Source organism: Salvelinus sp. IW2-2015, linkage group LG31 (genome assembly GCF_002910315.2).
Source record: "Salvelinus sp. IW2-2015 linkage group LG31, ASM291031v2, whole genome shotgun sequence".
NCBI lineage: Eukaryota > Metazoa > Chordata > Actinopteri > Salmoniformes > Salmonidae > Salvelinus > Salvelinus sp. IW2-2015.
The window spans coordinates 29,359,052-29,377,941 of NC_036870.1; the positions used below are offsets into that span (position 1 = coordinate 29,359,052).

Here is an 18,890-nt window from a genome sequence, read left to right on the forward strand (position 1 = left end):
AAACGTGTAATAAATTCCCAAATGTTGTATTAATATTCTGAATTAGTATTGGACACGCTTGGTAGCCCCTCCATTGAGAGTGGACCAGTTTGGCTTGTACTAAGCTAATGAATAATAGGTTTATGCAGAGTAGTTTCACAACTCCAGTGACACAACAGTGGTGGAGAAGGTCTCCAGCTGCTGTGACGGATCCTCCATTTCACAGGCCTTCTCACATACAGTATACAATACCAGTGCATGCAAGCACGCACGCACACACACACACACACACACGCAACTTTGTGTTAAAAGGCAATGTTAGACTTTCACCCATCCACCTCCATTAGGCTACTTTCTATTCCACACGTCAACATCCACATTCACAGATCTAACTGTGCATCATAAGAATGTATGGCACCAAGATATCACTCTGCAGCTGTTACATATGTATGCATAACAACACACTTTCACACAGCCAATAAATGGAACTACCACCTGTACAAACAGATGGAGATATGTGTTGATCATAGTTGGTCCAAGATTGGTCCAATTCTATGCATGTTGAGAAAGCGTGTTATGAAGAGAAACCTTGTCTGCCTGGCCATATAGTGTCAGCAATAACAACTACAAGACAGGATGTTGGTCCTACAATAACAAACCAAAGCAAACTGATATGCTTTATTTAAAACCCTTTTCTCACCGTGGCAGCTAACAGGACACAATGATATATGGGCTACCGTTGCTAAGGGCAACAGTGTGGAAAGCAGGAGGTGTGCAGTGTTACTGTGAATAAGCTATAACAATCTGTGGTGAAACTGGTGGTGATTCCATAGGGAACACACGCCAAGACAGCTCTGTTTTAGACAATGGGAACATTGATTAGTTAGTCCCTAAGACTTGGCTCATTGAAATCTATTCTAAAGTGTAGATACACATATTCAAACACTCAAATTGAAGTAGTCAGGGGAACAAACCAACCAAACAAAGTGTTGCTGGGCCCTACCTTTGAAAGATGCTATGATGCCAAAATGTTATTAGATATGTTCCACAGAGCATTGTGGGTAATGAAGTACATTATGCTACACATGTGTTGCTAGGTCTTACCTTGGCAGGATGCCATGATGCCACTCCAGGTGCCGTTGGAGGTGCAGGTGCGTACGGCCGAGCTGTCAGCCTCCATGCTGTATCCCGGCGCACACAGGAATGTGATGTTCTGACCAATAGCAAAGTCCTCTCCATACCTCATCCCATTGGCTGGAACCCCAGGGTCGCCACAGTTGATCACTGTGATTAGACAGAAAGAAGGAAGGAGGGAGGGAGGGAGGGAGAGAGAGAGGTAGGAAGGAAAGAAGTAAGGAAGAGAGGAAAGAAGGAAGGAAGAGAGGAAAGAAGGAAGGAAGGAAGGAAGGAAGGAAGGAAGGAAGGAAGGAAGGGAGGAAGAGAGGAAGGAGGGAAGGAAGGAAGAGGAAAGAAGGAAGGAAGGAAGGAAGGAAGAGAGAGAGAGAGAGAGAGAGAGGAAAGAAGAAAGGAAGGAAGGAAGGAACGAACAAAGGATGGTAGGAAGGAAGGTGACAAAAGAGTAACTCAGTGACACAGTGTACGCTGTTACACCAAACAAATACATACATAACAAAGAAGACATCCCCAGTCTGGACACTTAGTTGGCTTTCTGGCTGTTGTGTGACAGACACGGATATCTATGACGGCGGTCGAAGTGCAATTTAGGCCCCATTGTGGGTCCGGCGTAAGATGTAACTGGGGCTGTGACAACAATCGGTGGGAAACCTAATCCACAAATCATCTGAAATGACCAATTTATGCAGCCAGCAACAGAGATATCTCCACTGATGAGATACCACCTCGCCTCTTTTATTCAAAATGATAGATTTCACTATCACCGGGAAAATCAATAGCTGTGAGCTGTGTTCTCATACGAGGGTCTCCTGGGTTTAACTTCCATAATCAATTCTGTCAATCTCTTACGACTATAACTCCCTTCTGTTCTGTGGAGGACGGAGAGCAGAGAGCAGGAAGTAGAATGTTTACGGTCTCCTTGGGAATTCAGATGACAAGGTAACAGAAACACATTAGTAGTTCTGTGATCAGTGATCACCGTGACTGACAACAAACCCCAAAAGTACTTTACATTTAATACATTTTTAATTTCGGATTGATTTATGTGGTGCCCTTATCAATTCCGGAATTACCGTTTTCCATAAATGTTGTGTCTTTTGCTTAAAAAAACTAAAAACATGAGAATGAAGCTTCGGGAATCAATCATCGGAGGGCTAAGCTCGTAAACATCTAGGTGGTGTGGAAAATGTCTCGACCAAAATGCTAATGTGAGTCCACCACTGGATAGAAAATACTGCATCACCCTTCTCAGCCTGCTCAATAAAACACATGTAAAGACTCATCAACCAGTACTACTTTAACACGTTACCTTTTGTTACTTTATTTCTTTATTTTTTTGTTGGTATTTTTCTTAAAACTGCATTGTTGGTTAAGGGCTGTGTAAGTAAGCATTTCAACTGTCTACAGCTGTTGTATTCGGCGCATGTGACAAATACAATTTGATTTGATGCCACAGGCAAGGGATGCGTCCCAAATTACACCTTTCCCTAAAAAGGTGCGCTACGTTAGCCCTGAGACTATATAGGTAACAGGGGGCCATTTTGGGACACAAACCAAAGGTCTCTTTGAAACGCTGTAGGCAAAGCATTCTGCCTGTTTAAGCATATATGGGCACTAAGAGGCATACGATCAAAGGCAATGAACCTAGCCTGGAGGAGCGAGTGTGGTATATAACTGTCAAGGGGTGATATGGACACAGGCAGGCAGTAGTTTATAGATCTGGTAGTCCATTCCTGAATGAACTGAATCTGAAACACCAGGTGAGATAGAGAGGAATTATCTACCTGAAGTGGAATAAGTCTCTCTGTCTCTCTCTCTTTCTCTCCCAGCTAGCACATTTGGTTCCTTGGATGTTGTGGGAACGTGTTTTTTTTGTTTCACATAGTTTGTGGGAACGAAGTCATACATTTCCTGACCAATAAAACKGACGTTTTTTTTTAAACATTCGGTGCAGAGAAGTGAACATTTTGACTGTTCTGGGAACATTTATTTTAAGGTTTCAGGAAGGTTCTGAGAACGTTTTACTCTGGTTCATTGAACGCTCTGAGAAAGGAAATTATAGGTTATTTGGAGGCTTTAAATAACTTCCTTGAAGATTCAAACCTATAATCTGTTCTCTGTCCATGGAATTAGTCCACTGCGTCACCAGGATGGAGGCTAGCATGCCATGTTTTTACATGTTAGTCTATTCAAACAGACCCCCATTTCAAAGGAAACGAGCACTCATTAAGATCAGGTGTTGCCAGTTAGTGGACTTGGCCAACACACCTGAACACACTTAACAAGATAGAAGATAGAGTTTTGCTGTTGCTGAGAACTGAATATATATGTTTTTAAACAACATTCTTAGAACGTTCTCTGAATGTTTCTAACATTTTCTTGTGGTTTTTAATGGAACGTTTTTTTAATGTTCTTGGAACAATTTGAAAATATGACTTTAGAACCATGAGGAAACCTGTAGGAAACGTTAGGCTGAAGTACTGAAATTCGCACAGAAGAACGTTGTTTCTTAATGTTCTCTGAATTACATGAGAACACGTGTTAATGTTAATGTGCACTGTCCCTGTAAAAATAAAATTAACTCCAACTCAACATTCCCAATGTCAAACCAATTCGAGAACATTCCTAGAACATTACCAAAATTGAAATGTAACCATGTTTGAACTTTAAGGAAACATTCTGTAATGAAATACCAATAAAATAAAATAAAATTGTCAAGTTCGGTCTCTCGGTCTCTCGGTCTCTCTTTCCCTCTGTCTCTTTTTCTCCCTCTGTCTCGCCCCTGGGCCTAGATTTAAATCAGATTGACACCCTGGCGGTCTACTCAACTGAGAAGGAGCTGAAGAAGAGGGAAGAGCTTTGGAGGGTATGGTAATGTGTACAAGGTAACAGAGAGGCACAGAGGGATTGATTTTCTTATCTTGCTGGAGCAGGGACACAGGGCTCTTCTGACCTCTCTTCTCTGTCTCAACCCACCAGTCACTGTGCGTGTGTATGTGTGCGTGAGACCCCTTCTCTCGCTGTCTCAATCTTTAACCCGAAGGCTACCTTAAATAGTGTCTCCTCTTCGATCCCTCTCTTACACTGCCCGGAGAATTCCAGTCATAAATAACCCACCCTTCTTAACACGAGAGGAGCAACGTCTTGAAATGTCATGACAACAGGATGCGAGATTAAGATTCTGGAATAGTTCCAAATGGCCTCCCTATTCCCTTTATAGTGCACTACTTGTGACAAGGACCCATAGGGCTGTGGTCAAAAGTAGTGTACTATATAGGGAATATGGTGCCATTTGGGACTTAGGCTATCTTCAGCCTCAGCCCACTAATAGAACCAATCCCCCATCTATGACTCTGTATCACATATCAATAGGTCCCATACACGAAAACCAAAGATCACAATCGAAATACATCGTAAAAAAAAACATTATGGTGTTATCAGTAGGAATTTTCAAACGTCCCTGTTCATAAGCACAATGGGTAAGTCCAGGGCCCTAATTTATAAATGTTCTGATCTAGTATTCTTTTTGCCTGTGAGATCATAATGAATAAGATTAGATAGACGGGGGGGGGGGTGTCTGATCTTAGATCAGCACACCTACTCTGAGGCGCTTTATGAATGCGGGCTCTGATCCCACTTACTGCTGCAGTTCAGGGCAGTGAGGTTGGTTTATGAAGACTTACTGCTGCAGTTCAGGGCAGTGAGGTTGGTTTATGAAGACTTACGCTTGCAGTTCAGGGCAGTGAGGTTGGTTTATGAAGACTTACTGCTGCAGTTCAGGGCAGTGAGGTTGGTTTATGAAGACTTACTGCTGCAGTTGGGGGCAGTGCCAGACCAAGTGGCATTGGCCAGACACTGGCGGGTGGTGGAGCCGGTCAGCAGGTAGCCATCCATACAGGAGTAGGTGACAGAGTGGGAGTAGGTTGTGCCGTCCAGCCGGGACACACGGCCGTTACTGGGGGTTCCCGGGTTCCCACACTGCACCGCTGGAGAGAGAGAGAAGGGGCAGATAGAGTTTGATTGAATTATTGGTTTTATGTGATAATTCAAAAATACTTGTGAAGTTGTTTCATCATATACTAGTACACCGAGTATACAAAACATTAAGAACACTTTCCATGACACAGACTGACTAGGTGAAAGCTATGATCCCTTATCGATGTCACTTGTTCAATCAGTGTAGATGAAGGGGAGGAGATAAGGCTAACGTTGGATTTTTAAGCTTTGAGACAATTGGGACATGAATTGTGTATGTGTGCCATTCAGAGGGTGAATGGGCCAGACAACATTTTGAAGTGCCTTTGAACGGGGTATTGAACAGTAGTAGGTGTCAGGCTGCTGGGTTTTTCACGCTCAACAGTTTCCCGTGTATATCAAGAATGGTCCACCACCCAAAGGACATCCAGCCAACTTGACACAACTGTGGGAACCATTGGAGTCAACATGGGCCAGCATCCCTGTGGAACGCTTTTGACACTTTGTAGAGTCAGTGCCCACGATGAACTGAGGCGGTCGAGGGCAAAAGGAGGAGGGGGGGGGGGGGGGGGGCACTCACACTTTGGCTGTTTGGATTTATATTGGGCAAAGGGATGACTAGAATAACTTGTTTATAAATTATGACTTACAGTTGAAGTCGGAAGTTTACATACACTTAGCCAAATACATTTAAACTCAGTTTTTCACAATTCCTGACATTTAATCCAAGTAAAAATTCCTGTCTTAGGTCAGTTAGATCACCACTTTATTTTAAGAATGTGAAATGTCAGAATAATAGTAGAGAGAGAATGATTTATTTCAGCTTTTATTTCTTTCATCACATTCCCAGTGGGTCAGAAGTTTACATACACTCAATTAGTATTTGGTAGCATTCCTCTTTAATTTTTTTAAACTTGGGTCAAACTTTCGGTAGCCTTCCACAAGCGTCCCACAATAAGTTGGGTGAATTGTGGCCCATTCCTCCCGACAGAGCTTTTGTAACTGAGTCAGTTTGTAGGCCTCCTTGCTCGCACACGCTTCAGTTCTGCCCACACATTTTCTATGGATTGAGGTCAGGGCTATGTGCTGGCCACTCCAATATCTTGACGTTGTCCTTGAGCCATTTTGCCACAACTTTGGAAGTATGCTTGGGGTCATTGTCCATTTGGAAGACCCATTTGCGACCAAGCTTTAACTTCCGACTGATGTCTTGAGATGCTTCAATATACCACATATTTTTCCGGCCTCATGATCCATCTATTTGTGAAGTGCACCAGTCTCTCCTGCAGCAAAGCACCCCCACAACATGATGCTGCCCCCCCATGCTTCATGGTTGGGATGGTGTTCTTCGGCTTGCAAGCTTCCACCTTTTTCCTCCAAACATAACAATGGTCATTATGGCCAAACAGTTCATTTTGTTTCATCAGACCATAGGACATTTCCCAAAAAGTACGATCTTTCTCCCCATGTGCAGTTGCTAACCGTAGTCTGATTTTTATATGACGGTTTTGGAGCAATGGCTTTTCCTTGCAGAGCGCCTTTCAGGTTATGTCGATATAGGACTCATTTTACTGTGGATATAGATACTTTGTACCTGTTTCTCCAGCATCCACAAATCCTTTGGTGTTGATCTGGGATTGAAATGCACTTTTCGCACCCAAGTACGTTCATCTCAAGGAGACAGAACGCGGTATGACAGCTGCGTAGTCCCATGGTGTTTATACTTGCGTACTATTGTTTGTACAGATGAGGGTACCTTCAGGCATTTGGAAATTGCTCCCAAGATGAACCAGATTTGTGGAGGTCTACAATTTTTTTCTGAGGTCTTGGCTGATTTCTTTTGATTTTCCCATGATGTCAAGCAAAGAGGCACTGAGTTTAAAGGTAGGCCTTGAAATACATCCACTAGTACATCTCCAATTGACTCAAACGATGTCAATTAGCCTATCAGAACCTTCTAAAGCCATGACATAATTTTCTGGAATTTTCCAAGCTGTTTAAAGACACAGTCAACTTAGTGTATGTAAACTTCTGACCCACTGGAATTGTGATACAGTGAATTATAAGTGACATAATCTGTCTGTAAACAATTGTTGTAAAAATTACTTGTATCATGTACAAAGTAGATGTTCTAACCAACTTGCCAAAAGTATAGTTTGCTAACAAGAAATGTGTGGAGTGGTTGAAAAACCAGTTTTAATGACTACAACCTAAGTGTAAGTAAACTTCCAACTTCAACTGCATATGTTAGATTGGACAATCTATAGGATCACCTTTAATAAAGACTGTGTCTATCTTACTGTAAGTGTTTTGGGTGAATTAAATACTTTTAATACTTTTAATATGTACTGTTATGTGCTGACACTATATGTCAATGCTAAGCACAGTATTTGTACTTTCCATGAAATCATCATTACCCCTTTCACAATTCCCGTACTCCATCCCCATAGCATCAACTCAGATCCAGCTTAATAACAGTCAGATATAAGTACTTAAAGCTGTTTACAAGAGGGTTGAGAGAGACGGCTAGCATCTAGGGAAGAGTAGAACGACAGTGCAGCCATTTTTGTAGGGATCCTCGCCCAGTGTGGTACTCTTGGATATAGACTTAAACAATGTCCAGGATTGGCTGTCGAGCTATGAAAGGAGGTGTCCCTGACACATTTTTACCAATACTCCATCTGTGAGGTACTGAGAGAGAATAGAAATGAAATCCACATGGCCACTGTCAAAAAAAATATGTTTAAGTCATGAGTTAGAGGTTTATTGCCAAATGGCACCATATTCCCTTTATGGTGCACCTCTCTTGACCAGAGTGCCATTGGGGACACAGACCCTTGTTCTATGTGAGGGTGAGTTGGGCTGAGAAATGTAAAATGTCAGTATTTTACAGAGAGAAACAACAGGCTCAGGTATAACAGATGGATTTCTTATTTTTTTGTTGTATTTTACCCCACCCCCTCTTGTCTCATCGCTGCAACTCCCCAACGGGCTCGGGAGAGGCGAAGGTGGAGTCATGTGTCCTCCGAAACATGACCCGCCTAAAAGCCCTCTTTAACACCCGCCAGCTTTACCCGGAAGCCAGCTGCCGGAGGAAACACTGTTCAACTGGCAACCGGGGTCCGTCTGCAGGTTGACCACAAGGGTCGCTAGAGCACGATGAGCCAAACCCTCCCCTAACCCGGACAACGCTGGGACAATTGTGCGCCGTCCTATGGGACTCCCAGCCACGGCCGGTTGTGGAACAGCCCGGGAATGGACCTGGGTCTGTAGTAACGCCTCTAGCACTGGATAGGGAGAAAGAGAAAGCGAGATTGAGAAGGGACTGAGAGAGAGACAGCGTGATGGAGAGAGAGAGAGGTACCCTGTCAGCCTTGTGGAGAAGCTGCCTGGCAACCACCTCAGGCGCTGAGAAGTTAACAATCTGTAAATCTATTTAACTAGAGAGCTGCAGTGGCTCAGAGGGAACATGGAGGACACGAAGCCGGCGTTTGGAGACCACACTAATGCTATCCTGTCTCGTTTGAGATGAGATGAATAGGGTGGTTCAAAGGAGACACCTGGGGGTTGTGTCTGGGTGCCTGACTGACACCTGGGGGTTGTGTCTGGGTGCCTGACTGACACCTGGGGGTTGTGTCTGGGTGCCTGACTGACCACCTGGGGTTGGTCGGTCCTGACTACACCTGGTGTGATCTGGGCGCCGACTACACCTGGGTTGTGTCTGGGTGCCTGACTAGACCTGGGTGTTGTCTGGGTGCCCTGATACACCTGGGGGTTGTGTCTGGGTCCTGACTGACACCTGGGTGTGTCTGGTGCCTGACTACACCTGGGGGTGTCGGTGCCTGACTGACACCTGGGGGTTGTGTCTGGGTGCCTGACTGACACCTGGGGTTGTGTCTGGGTGCCTGACTGACACCTGGGGGTTGTGTCTGGGTGCCTGACTGACACCGGGGGTTGTGTCTGGGTGCCTGACTGACACCGGGTTGTGTCTGGGTGCCTGACTGACACCTGGGTTGTGTCTGGTGCCTGACTGACACCTGGGGTTGTGTCTGGTGCCTGACTGACACCTGGGGTTGTGTCTGGGTGCCTGACTGACACCTGGGGTTGTGTCTGGTGCCTGACTGACACCTGGGGTTGTGTCTGGGTGCCTGACTGACACCTGGGGTTGTGTGGTGCCTGACTGACACCTGGGGGTTGTGTCTGGTGCCTGACTACACCTGGGGGTTGTGTCTAGGTGCCTGACTACTGACACCGGGGTTGTGTCTAGGTGCCTGACTGACACCTGGGGGTTGTTCTGGTGCCCTGACTGACACCTGGGGGTTGTGTCTGGTGCCTGACTGACACCTGGGTTGTGTCTGGTGCCTGACTGACACCTGGGGGTTGTGTCTGGGTGCCTGACTGACACCTGGGTTGTGTCTGGGTGCCTGACTGACACCTGGGGGTTGTGTCGGGTGCCTGACTGACACCTGGGTTGTGTCTGGTGCCTGACTGACACCTGGGGGTTTGTCTGGTGCCTGACTGACACCTGGGTTGTGTCTGGTGCCTGACTGACACCTGGGGTTGTGTCTGGGTGCCTGACTGACACCTGGGGGTTGTGTCTGGTGCCTGACTGACACCTGGGGTGTGTCTGGGCCTGACTGACACCTGGGTTGTGTCTGGTGCCTGACTGACACCTGGGGTTGTGTCTGGGTCCTGACTGACACCTGGGGGTTGTGTCAGTGCCTGACTGACACCTGGGTTGTGTCTAGGTGCCTGACTGACACCTGAGGGTTGTGTCTAGGTGCCTGACTGACACCTGGTTGTGTCTGGTGCCCGACTGACATTCTGGGTTGGGTCTGGGTCCTGACTGACTGACATCTGGGGTTGTGTCTGGTGCCTGACTACACCTGGGGTTGTGTCGCGTGCCTGACAAACACCTGGGGTTGTGTCTGGTGCCTGACTGACTACACCTGGGTGGTCTGGCGCTGCACTAACACCTGGGGTTGTGGATTGCAGGAGCTCCTGCAGCGAGATCAGGCTATGTATTGCTAGCTATAGGGACCCTGCAGCGAGAGCAGGCTATGTATTAGCTATGGGGGTAACAAAGGATGTTACAATCCTTCAGCGGTTGACTGATAAAGCATGTGCGTTGAGATACGCTGGCTGGAAATGGAATGGTACAGCCGATTGTTGGACTCAGAGGACCATATTTGTTGGAAGAATGAGAAGTGTGTGTGTGTGTGGTGTGTGTGTGTGTGTGTGTATGTGGTTGTGCGGTTCTCACGTTTGCAGAAGGGCTGTGTTCCAGACCAGGTGCTGTTAGGAAAGCACATCCTCTCAGCAGAGCCAATCAGCTCGTAACCCTCAGAGCATTTGAACTGGACTTTACTGCGGATCCTGAAGTTACTCTCCTCCCTGCTGCCCTGCGACGGGGTGCCTGGGTCCCCACATGTCCCCTGGGAGTCACCTGCACACACACAGAGACCCACGCACCAGCCCACAGGGAAAAGCAGAAGCATAGAAAGAGTTAATGGTCAGTCACAATGTTCCCATGGAAACACATCACAACCCTTTTTGTCATTCAAACCAGCGAATATTCTGTCCCTTCTGCCCTTCCCTCATTCTCTGTATGTGGGTGTAACCTTACAGAAAACCACCAACGCACACTGATTCCCCTCTCTCACCGATTCCCCTCAGTAGCTCACCGGAGATGGATACTCCTGATTGATTCAGGAAAGTGCCATATATCTCCTTCCCCTTCCCTCCCTCCCCTCCTCCGTCGGCATAGCTCCTGGCTTGGTAGCCTTGGTCTGGTTCACAAACAGCACCCTATTCCCTATGTAGTGCACTAAATAGGGAATAGGGTGCCATTTGGGGTGCAGACTTGGTAACCTTGCTTTTCACCTGAACCAGCCACACATCCATCCCAGACAGACAGATAGACGGACAGACCACTCCCCGCCGCTGATGAGGAAATGAAAGTAATGGAGGCCGCACAGCCAGGATCTAGGAGATAGGAGACTGTGTGTTCGTCTATGGCCCTGACAGTTATCAGAGCTGTTACTGGGAGACAATCACGGCGGTCCACTCCAATCACTCGCTCAGACGTAACGGAAGATGTGTCAGATGGCTCAAGTACATGGAGATACTTATGCCTCATCAGTAACAGATACATCTTGCTCTGATGCTACACATTATAAGGATGGAAAATACTGGAAAGTCACTTGGATACAAAGTGCAATTGGTATCCATATATGATTTCAATACCAAGTGAGTAAAACATCCATAAATGTATCTATCATATCTATTTCTCTCATGTCCAGACAAATACCTAACATTTCCTCCCTTGTTTGTTCCATAAATACAGTAAGTCATAATTAATTAAACAATGTTATTTTAGTACACTTGAGTCATCCCCTTGCCCAAATCAAAATCCAAACACACCAAGACAGTCGTGAAGAGGGCACGACAACACCTTTTCCCCCTCAGGAGACAGGAGATTTGGCATGTGTCCTCAGATCCTTATAAAATTCTACAGCTGCACCATCGAGAGCATCCTGACCGGTTGCATCACCACCTGGTATGGCAACTGCTCGGCATCTGACCGTAAGGCGCTACAGAGTGTAGTGGGTACGGCCCAGTACATCACTGGGGCCAAGCTTCCTGCCATCCAGGACCTATATACTAGGCGGTGTCAGAGGAAATTGTCAAAGACCCCAGTCACCCTAGTCATAGACTGTTTTCTCTACTACCGCGCGGTAAGCGGTACCGGAGCGCCAAGTCTAGGACCAAAAGGCTCCTTTACAGCTTCTACCCCCAGGCCATAAGACTCCTGAACAATTAATGAAATGGCCACTGGACTATTTACATTGACCCCCCTCCATTTGTTTTATACACTGCTGCTACGCTGTTTATTATCTATACATAGTCACTTCACCCCTACCTACATGTACAAATGATCGTGACTAACCTGTACCCCCACACATTGACTCAGTACCGGTACCCTCTGTATATAGCCTCGTTATTGTTATTTTATTGTGTTACTTTTTATTATTTTTTACTTCAGTTTATTTGGTAAATATTTTCTTAACTCTTTCTTGAACTGCACTGTTGGTTAAGGGCTTGTAAGTAAACATTTCACGGTAAGGTCTACACCTGTTGTATTTGGCGCATGTGACAAATAAAGCTTGTTTTGATTTGATTGAAATCTAATTTAGCAGCAGCTTGACTGTGATCCCAGGCTTGAATGCAGCCAACACACACACACACACACACACACACACACACACACACACACACACACACACACACACACACTAGATGCTTACCTATACAGCGAGGCTGGAATCTGGTCCATTAGACAGTCTACAGACAGGTAAGCAGTCGTGTCCCTGGCCATTCAATATAGAATTCATTATTTCTCTATGTCCCTGGCAGTGGAAGCCCAGGGGACAGATTAAAGTGGCTGCTATTAACCCCGCCCCCGCGGAAATCAAATTAGCGTAATACAAAAACATCCCCATCAAAATCTGTCCGTTTAAACTAGAGATATCCGGCCAATCCGCTGCATCCACCAGTGTTGCACACACGCTCATCTGCGGTGAAAGGTGCCAGAGCTAGAGCGGTGTTTGTTCAGATCATGAGACATCCCCAAAAATGTAGCGTCTGTGGCCTACAAACTATTATGACCCCTCTATGGAAAGATGAGACTTTCACAAACATGTGCAGTACCAGTCAAAAGGTTGGACACACCTACTCATTCAAGGGTTTTTCTAAATTTTTTACTATTTTCTACATTGTAGAATAATAGTGAAGACATCAAAACTATGAAATAACAAAAAAGTGTTAAACAAATCAAAATATATTTTATACTTGAGATTCTTCAAAGTAGCCACCCTTTGCCTTGAGGACAGCTTTGAACACTATTGGCACTGATGCAGACCTTTGGAACATCTACATTTTCAAAAGTCTAATAAATCCATGTAATATAACCTACACCTTTCCAATACATCCATAATTTATTTATGGCTGTGGGCTACACTAGTTCATTTAACAGACAAGATTTGGTTAGGAATTCCGTGGCATTATTTTATATTACATGCTGCTGTTCTGTGTTGAGCAGTTATCAAAGAAATGGGTATTCCTATATGATTCATTTAGAGTTATTAATGTATCTTTAGTTGTTCTACAAACGTTGGGCTATATGTTTAGATTTTGAATACATTCTAAGGCTGCATGATGCGGCTCTAATGATGACTTGAAAAAAGTTGCTTGAAAGGCATGAGCTCTGCTTTTTTATTTTTTGCGCAGGCTGTACACACTTTATCAGTCTCTCATTCACAATTTCACAAGCACTTGATAATGCCTAGAATGCGCGCTCAGGGAGAAGTGCTGAGTGCTGCACGCTCTGAAGCACCTCTCACTCACATGGCTCTCCATCACGATTGCGTCTTTCTCACAGGCTACAAGTGAAGACAGACACATCTGGGACACAACTGCGCTCGTGTCCTTATCCAATTCCGAGGTGCATATTGAAGATATTGGAAGAACTGTCCACATTTACTTTTCGTCAGCCAACAAGATGAGTAGCACTAGCCTATGTCATTCTACTATCCCCGATCGTACAAAAGTCGACCTATTCTATTCTGTGCGAGACATAAGTATTCCAAACATAGTCTGGGACAGTTGTGGGATGCGATAGATCCCAAATGGATACAACCACTAGCATCAAAAAAATTGTTTTGTGCAATGTGGCTGACGCAACAGATCCGAACATTTAGCTTAAAATGTTGATAAACTATTAGGCTATTTCTTTACATTATAAGAGCAGCAATGCACACACTGCAGTAGGACAGGGGTTCTTAAACTTTTTCAGCCTGGGACCCAAATGAGAAATTCTGTGTTTTCCTGGGACCCAAGCTTAGGAATATATGCAACTATATGTAAATATTGGTACATTTCATTGCCCTTATGCCCCCAAAAAATGCAATATAGACAAAAACAAATAACAAGGAAATACCCATAAATATATTTTCATGTTTATTTTTCCCCATTAAAAATGCTCTTACATACCTGTCTAGGTTGGAACTGTTGCTGTTAAAATACAATAAATAATTTCATTCTGAACTGAATGATCACATCACACAGATGTAGAGCAGAAAACACAAACATACACACAGTCCTAATGAGAGGTGTGTGGCTGGTTGAAGTTTTCAACAAGCAGGTCTATTCTGGGCTCTGCTTTAGACAGTGCTCAGCATTGACACTGTTTCTGTACAGAACCCTGACTTGCATAGGTATGTGGTGCCAAACTGGATCAGAACATCTACTGCTTTCTCAGTCAGGCAGGAGACCGCTTCCTGCTGTAGATGAGCAACCGAGAAATGTGTGAGTGTTTGCCTCAAAAAGCCTCAATCAGTTTATTCCAGTTCAGAATAAAACGTATTACTTGTAACAGCAACAGTTCCAACCTCGACTTGTTTTCAACAATCATTTCTACAGTAAAATGTACAGTCGGCCTGATAATTTTTCATCTTCTCTGAACTGTTTCTTAGGGTTGCACTATCAGTAGCTAGTTAGCTTGCTTTGGCTAACGTTAGCTATCAGGGGATTGTTTGAAAGAGACACTCACATCTACTACGAGAGATAGTACTCCCTTATTTCTGCTTATCATCACCTGTTATAAAATGACAACAATGCCTTGCTAGTTGACTTACTTTTCCACTGTTGAAGCATTGTTTCCTGAAGCATTCTTGCCTGTTCTAATTTGTTTGTTTTGAGAGACTCATTACTGAGCACTTCCCCACACAAAACAAATTGCGGGCGCTCCTCGTTATTTCTCAAAGTTTGTATGAATGAGACAAAAAGTAATCACTGTATTTGCGTTTCATTATGATTGAGCTCAGTCAGAACTTGTGGCTAGCATGAGTCCATTTCATGACAGCGGTGAGTGATGGCGAGTGGGAATAACAAGTCAGTGGCTTGAACGACAGCGCTGCAGCGTGTGGGTCGCGGAGTGATCTTCAAGAAAACTGCAGAAAAAAGACCCGGTAAACAGTGAAGCACATGGGCAGCTCCCTCTACCTCTCCCACTCGCGCTGCTGCCAAACTGAGCAGAGACTGCTGCTAAGCAGAGAGCGCACTGAACCGAGAGCGCAGATGCACTTGGCCAAATCAATTCCAGTCATTAATGAAATAATTATACATTTACTTCGCGACCCACCATTAACAGGTCCGCGACCCATACTTTAAGAAACGCTGCAGTAGGCTATAAGCACCAATATTCCATTAGCGGGAAACACTTTATCAAAAGTGACCGCAAAATCGATTATGCGTGTAATGCTTTTATAATAAAGGTGCATTTTTACGGTGAAAGTTATCTTCCCCAAACATGAAACTCACACGCTGCTTATGTATGCCAGTTAGGCTCTCCACCCCTTGTAAAATGGATTCATGTGCTTCATTTTAAGAAGTTATTTGGCCACTTTAGTTGTGATTCAAACCTTATCAAAACATATAGGCCTATGGGATAGGCTACATGAGGTGTGTGATGATGATTAAAAAAAGTTGCCAAAAAAAGGGTTTGTTTCTTGCCTTATTCTGGGCATCATTCACAAGTGATAATATATAATTCACAAGTGATAGGCTAATATTGTCACCCATCAGATTATTCATTATTTAATTTTCTCTTTACATATACTAAATAATATGTGTGAAATTTGTTTTGATTTAGAATGGACCACTTTCATGCACCTGTCTCGAAACAGGGGCAGGGGAAAAAAAATACAGTTCATCTGTACACTTAAATAGCGAATGGAGGTCACTTTTCACATATAGCCAGGTAGGCTATACTCCTGTTGTAAAGATAGCAATGTGCTTAATATTAGGGAAGTAGAAAAATAAATATAGTATTCCTAGTCTATAGAAACCTGATGGGAACCCTCTTCTTTTTAGTAGAGGCCATCACAAATGTTGCGCAAAATGAGCTCATGGGCTCTCATGAAGTGTTTGATTAGATTTTCCATTACATTTGCATTGATGTCAGAGTGATTCGAGGGATAATAGAGTGCTGAGTACCAGGCAGTTAGCACGTTTGGTAGGCTACTAATGTACATCAGCAGCATCAGAGCTTGGAGAAGCCTAATTACCATGACTAAACGGTCAGGTGGATTTGACTGTCTTCATGACTCGGTAATACGGTCACGGCAACAGCCCTAGTCATGTGGGTAAGCTGCATTTGAGTGGGCATTGTTCTGTTTCACCTAGCTCCATACCTAGCATATAAAGTGCTAGTCCCAACAGACATGTACAGTGTGAACAAGAACGTTGCCGTCATATGGGTAAAGCTGCAGTTGAAAGGGCCTTGAGTGTCTTGGTTATAAATGTTCCTCTGTGGGTCCTACTGAGTATGATTCTTAGAAGACACAGGGCAAATTACAGGATGCACCCCCCCCCCCCACACACACACACACACAATCACATGTATTGTAGTAGGACAATAGAGGGTCACAAATAGTGTACACTTCCTAAGGTACAGCCTGCTGGAGATACGTGCTACTGTTACAGCCTTCTTTACTAAGCAGAACACAGCCCCAAGATATGATACCAGATGACAGTGAGTGGTGGCTTCCAGGTAAGGTGTGTGTTTCTGTTTGTGTGCCAACTGCCAAGTGTTTGTGTGTGTATGTGTGTGCATGAGTATGCATGAGTATGTGTGGACGTGTGTGTGTGACTTTATTTATGAGTAAAACTTTTGTGTGTGTGTATGTGTGTGTGTGTGTGGCTGCTGAGCAGGTGCATGTGTCCCATGTTCCACCTCCTCTATTATCCTCCTGGCAGCAAGCATCCCCCGGTGTGGGGGGTTCAGGTTCCCAGGAGTGTGCTCTGTCAGGGAAAATGTGCTGACCAAGTTAGGCTGGTGCTTTATTAGCTGTCATCTGAAGAGGCAGCGCTGACACACAACATGCCTTTCGATCTCTCTCTCCCTCTCTTCCCTCTCTCCGTCTCTCTCTCTCTCTCTCTCTCTCTCTCTCTCTCTCTCTCTCTCTCTTCTCTCTCTCTCTCTCTTCTCTCTCTTCCTTCTCTCTCTCTTCTCTCCTCTCTCTCTCTCTCTCTCCCCTCTCTTCATCTCCTCTCCCCTCTTCTCCTCTCTCTCTCTCTTCTCTCCCTCTCGTGCTTCATCTCTCTCTCTTCTCCTCCTCTCGCATCCTCCGGTCTCAACCACTCTGATGTCCGACCCTCTCATACTCTCATCAGTCTCCGTCCTCTCTCCTCTGTCGCCTCGCTCGCCTCGTCCCCATATCTCTCGTGCGTTCTTCTCCCATTCTCCTCACCCCATCTTCTCGTCAGTCCGATCCTGCGAGTCCCATGGCTCCTCCCGTCCCATTCTAGATATAGCCTTGCACTTTCCTTCACTCTCGTCTCTCTGCATCCCACGTTCTCATCTCTTCTCTGTCTCTCCTCATCTCTCCCATCCGTTTCTCTGGACCCTCCTCCTCATCCAGTCGCTCCGACTGCTCTCGTCTCCTCTCTCTCTCTCTCATTCTCCTCTTCTCCGGTTCTTCTCTAGCTCCCACATTGTCCAGTCTCTCTCGCACTCTCACTTCTCTCTCCTCCTCTCCCGTTTCGTGATTCATCCCCTCTCATCTCCGTCTCCTTCCACTCCATCTCTCGTTCTCTCACTCTTCTCTCCTCGTTCTCTCTCCTCTCCCGACCTGTCTCTCTCTCTCTCTCACTCCGTTCTCTGCCTCATCCTCAGCCTCATCGCCCTCCGCTCCCTACTCTCTCTCTCTCCCTCTCTCCCTCCTCTGACCTCTCCCATCTCTCCTCTCTCTCGCTCTCTCTTTCGGGTCTCGTTTCTCGCTCTCCGTCGATCTTCTTTCTCCCTCTCCCTCTCTATCTTAATGCTGTCTCTCTGTTTCTCTCTTCCCTTTCTCGCATCTGTCAACCTCTCGATCTCAATTCTCCTCATGTCTCTTTCGCGCACGCTAGTCTTCTCTCTCTCTCTCTCGATCATCTCTGTCTCCTCGCTCATCCGGTTGAATCTCGAGTCTCTGCCTCTCTGTCTCTCTCTCGATCTTCCCTCCTCTCTCTCGTCTCCAGTCCCACTCTCTGTCTACCCTCCTCTCTGTCTTCCCCCTCACTCTCTCTCTCTCTCTTCTTCTCTCGTCGATCTCAATCCTCTTCTTCTCGTCTCTCGATCCTCTCTCTCATCCTATCTTTCATTGCGTCTCTCGTTCTCTCTTCAGTTCCGCTCTGTCCTCATCTCATCCTCTATGCTGTCCTCTCCTTCTCGCTTCTCTCGCTCTCTCTCTCTCGCCTGTCTTCTCCTCTCTCCTTTGCCCTCTCTCTGTCTTCCTTCTCTCTCTCTCTCATCTCTCTCTTCTCTCTCTTCTCTCATCTACTTCTCTCCTCTCTCTCCTCTCTCTCCGTCCATCTATTCTATCTTCTTCTCTTCATCTCTCTTCTGATCCTCTCTCTCCTGTCTCCTCGCTCTCCTTCGTCATCTCTCTCTCTCATCTCCTCTCTCCTACTCTTAGCAGCCTCTCTCTCCATACTCTCTTTACTTTCGTCTCGGTCTCTCTCTTCTCCTCTCTCTCTCTCTCTCTCTCTCTATCTTCTCTTTTCCGCTCTCTCGATCTCTCTCCCTCTCCTTCTCCTATCTTATGCTGTCCTCTGGTTTTCTCCTCTTTCTCGGCTCTGTCTCTCGATCATCTCTCTTCTCTGTCTCTTTCTCGCTATTTCTCTCTCTCTCTCCTCTCTCTGTCTCTCGGCTTCTCTCTCTGGTCTCTCTCTCTCTCTGTCCTTTCCGCCCTTCTCTCCTA

The 18,890-nt window shown here is 45.4% G+C and overlaps 1 protein-coding gene across 1 annotated transcript in view; it reads right to left on the reverse strand.

The window, feature by feature from the left end:
* Positions 1 to 1,072: 1,072 nt before the first annotated feature.
* LOC111955784 (CUB and sushi domain-containing protein 3-like) overlaps positions 1,073 to 18,890 on the reverse strand; it is an 88,125-nt gene continuing 70,307 nt past the window's right edge. Inside the window, exons 11-13 of the mRNA XM_070436403.1 lie at positions 10,352 to 10,534; positions 4,923 to 5,099; positions 1,073 to 1,263 (exon numbers count right to left, since the gene is read on the reverse strand). Coding sequence (XP_070292504.1) covers positions 1,073 to 1,263; positions 4,923 to 5,099; positions 10,352 to 10,534 — 551 coding nt within the window. The remainder of the gene's footprint in view (positions 1,264 to 4,922; positions 5,100 to 10,351; positions 10,535 to 18,890) is intronic.